This window comes from Rhagoletis pomonella, unplaced genomic scaffold (assembly GCF_013731165.1).
Source record: "Rhagoletis pomonella isolate Grant_MI unplaced genomic scaffold, Rhpom_1.0 Rhpom_scaffold_00002, whole genome shotgun sequence".
In the NCBI taxonomy this organism is placed as follows: domain Eukaryota; kingdom Metazoa; phylum Arthropoda; class Insecta; order Diptera; family Tephritidae; genus Rhagoletis; species Rhagoletis pomonella.
In genome coordinates this window covers 40177763-40180098 of record NW_023458556.1, presented here as the reverse complement: position 1 = coordinate 40180098, position 2336 = coordinate 40177763, and the positions used below count along the sequence as shown (strand labels likewise).

Below are 2336 nucleotides of genomic sequence, written 5' to 3'. Positions count from 1 at the left end.
TTTTTTATCAGCGAAGGACTTTTATGATATCGGTAATCAAAAGGTATGTAGCGAAATTTTTACATACATAAAAGTAAAATTCATATTTTCATTTCCATACGCAGACTTGCCAGGAATTAGATGCCGACTTTGATAAGTGAGCAATATTGATATATCAAAGGATTTTCCAAATTGTTTTCAAAGAATACTACTAGTCTCATATTTGTTTTATTTATCTCCTTATCTAGGGTGGTGCAACAGGCAGTGACGCTTGGAAAAGAGTTCAAAGAAACACTTTATGTTGTCAATGACAGCCTATCGCGTATTGAAAATAACATAAGGTATGCTAAATATACCAACATTTACACACATACATACATATTTACATATGTAAGTACTTATTTATTCAATTTCCAAATATTTGACATAGTACTGAGCTCAGTGGTCATAAATTTACATACATAAATATATTTTTTTTTTATTATAGAACGGCGGAGCCCCAAACATTCAACTTGGGTCAACCTTACCAATGCAAGGATCGAACAATTGATGATCTGTTTTGTGAGGACAACAGATATTCGACAAATTTATTGCTTATTGGACGTGGTGCCAAAGCTTTAACCCACAGTTCATATCAATATTTATTAGTCGGAAATCCCTGTGATGCACGTTGTATAACAAATGATGAAGACTTCTTCATTGGTTGGAATGCATTCACGAAACTTTACAATAAAAGTTTATTTGGCTTACTTCTCGTTTACATAGACGCAAGTGGCATGGAAAATTTTCTATATATTCCAGAGATCATAGTTGATGATAAAAAAATTAAGTTTTCACAAACACGTAGCAGTATGCTGATGTTCAATTTAGAAGATTTATTAGTAAACAAGTCGTTAGAAGGTGTTAATATAAGGAGTTGGAAAATGTATTTGAAAAGAAAGGATCCAGCTATTTGAGTGCATCGAAGAAGTAAACAAAATGTCAAACATACGTACATATGTATGTAATGTAATATTTACACAACGTACGTATTTAAACACATTTACACAAAAATAAAACTGATTTTTTCATAACTCTTGACAAAGTGTGTATATTATACTAGGGGTACCAGTTACTGTCGAAATTCGACCGTTGTTCTAGTAAGACCCTTGGAGAGGTTTTCTAACTTAGCTTTCTGCTTTGGAACTAAAAAGTGACTTAATTTTTTTTTATATATTTGAAGGTCTTTGGAGGACTTTGCCAGGACTTGGAATATACCCGATACATTCCAGTTTGTTTCGATAATTTGATACCTATCGATAACTCAATGAATTTCAGAAACACTAAAATCCCTAACTCAACAAAATTCGATCTATTCGACTAATTTCAATAACTTTCGATAACTGTTTGTTTCTAAAACTCCAAAAACTTCGATTCCATAAATAAATAATTTTCAGTAAACTAATAATTATTTTTGTTTGCGTCCTCCTCAGCCCGTAACAGTGTACGCCCGCGTGGTTAGATAAGATACATGTATCCACAAGCCTATTTGTTGTGCATTGTTTGGAAATTGACTCATAAAACTTATAAAAACCATGAACAACTTTTATACAATACTTTTATTGGAAGTAAAAAAGTTTGGGTCAAATTATTCGAATAGTTGTGACAGAGAACAACGCGAGTCGAATTTACTTATGTTGTTGTTCAAAAACGTGGGACTTAAGTGAATTAAGCTTGCTTACAATTACTAAATGTAGCTCGTTCAAATCTGCCGACTTTTTTTCGTTGGGTGCAATTAAATACACCATTTACGAACAATTTTGATGCACCGAGCGGAGAGTGCCTACATATATACAAACGTGCTCGCAAGTTCACTAAATTACATTTATGTATGTATGTATACAAAATATTCGCATAAAGCTATGGCGAAATATTTAAGCCGAACAGTTTTCCATAAGCATTTCATGCGCACAGATCTAACCTTGGATCATAAAAATTATGTCTTTGGAACATATGGTGACGGCAATGTCTTGCTTACTCTCGACATGCGGCAATAATGGTGGCACTACGTTGATGAAGAATTCGGCGATGGCAAGACCACTTGACGATGTTTGGGGTGTGGGCTGCAGGGCAAAGGCGGTGGAGTTTAGTGATAAACTGTAAGTGTACACTCATGTTTTAATATAAACGCAATCACGATGTATCCAATTCTTAGCAATAAATTGCTCAAAGATCAGTTGAATGCAACAGAAGTGCTGAGTGAACTTGAAAAACGCGTAGCACAATTAAAAGGTACGAGTACAATAGGACGTAGGAAGCGTGAACTAACACATAATTCAGATGATATGCGAAGTTCGCGCTTTGATTGCAACGGTAAA

The 2336-nt window shown here is 34.2% G+C and overlaps 1 protein-coding gene across 1 annotated transcript; it reads left to right on the top strand.

The window, feature by feature from the left end:
• Nucleotides 1–4: 4 nt before the first annotated feature.
• Nucleotides 5–1063, top strand: LOC118753299 (the record flags this gene model as incomplete). Its single annotated transcript, XM_036488177.1, has 4 exons — nucleotides 5–43; nucleotides 105–136; nucleotides 228–320; nucleotides 467–1063. Coding segments are annotated over 4 exons (633 nt in total), but the record flags the coding sequence as incomplete, so codon positions are not given.
• Between the last annotated feature and the right edge of the window lie 1273 nt (nucleotides 1064–2336).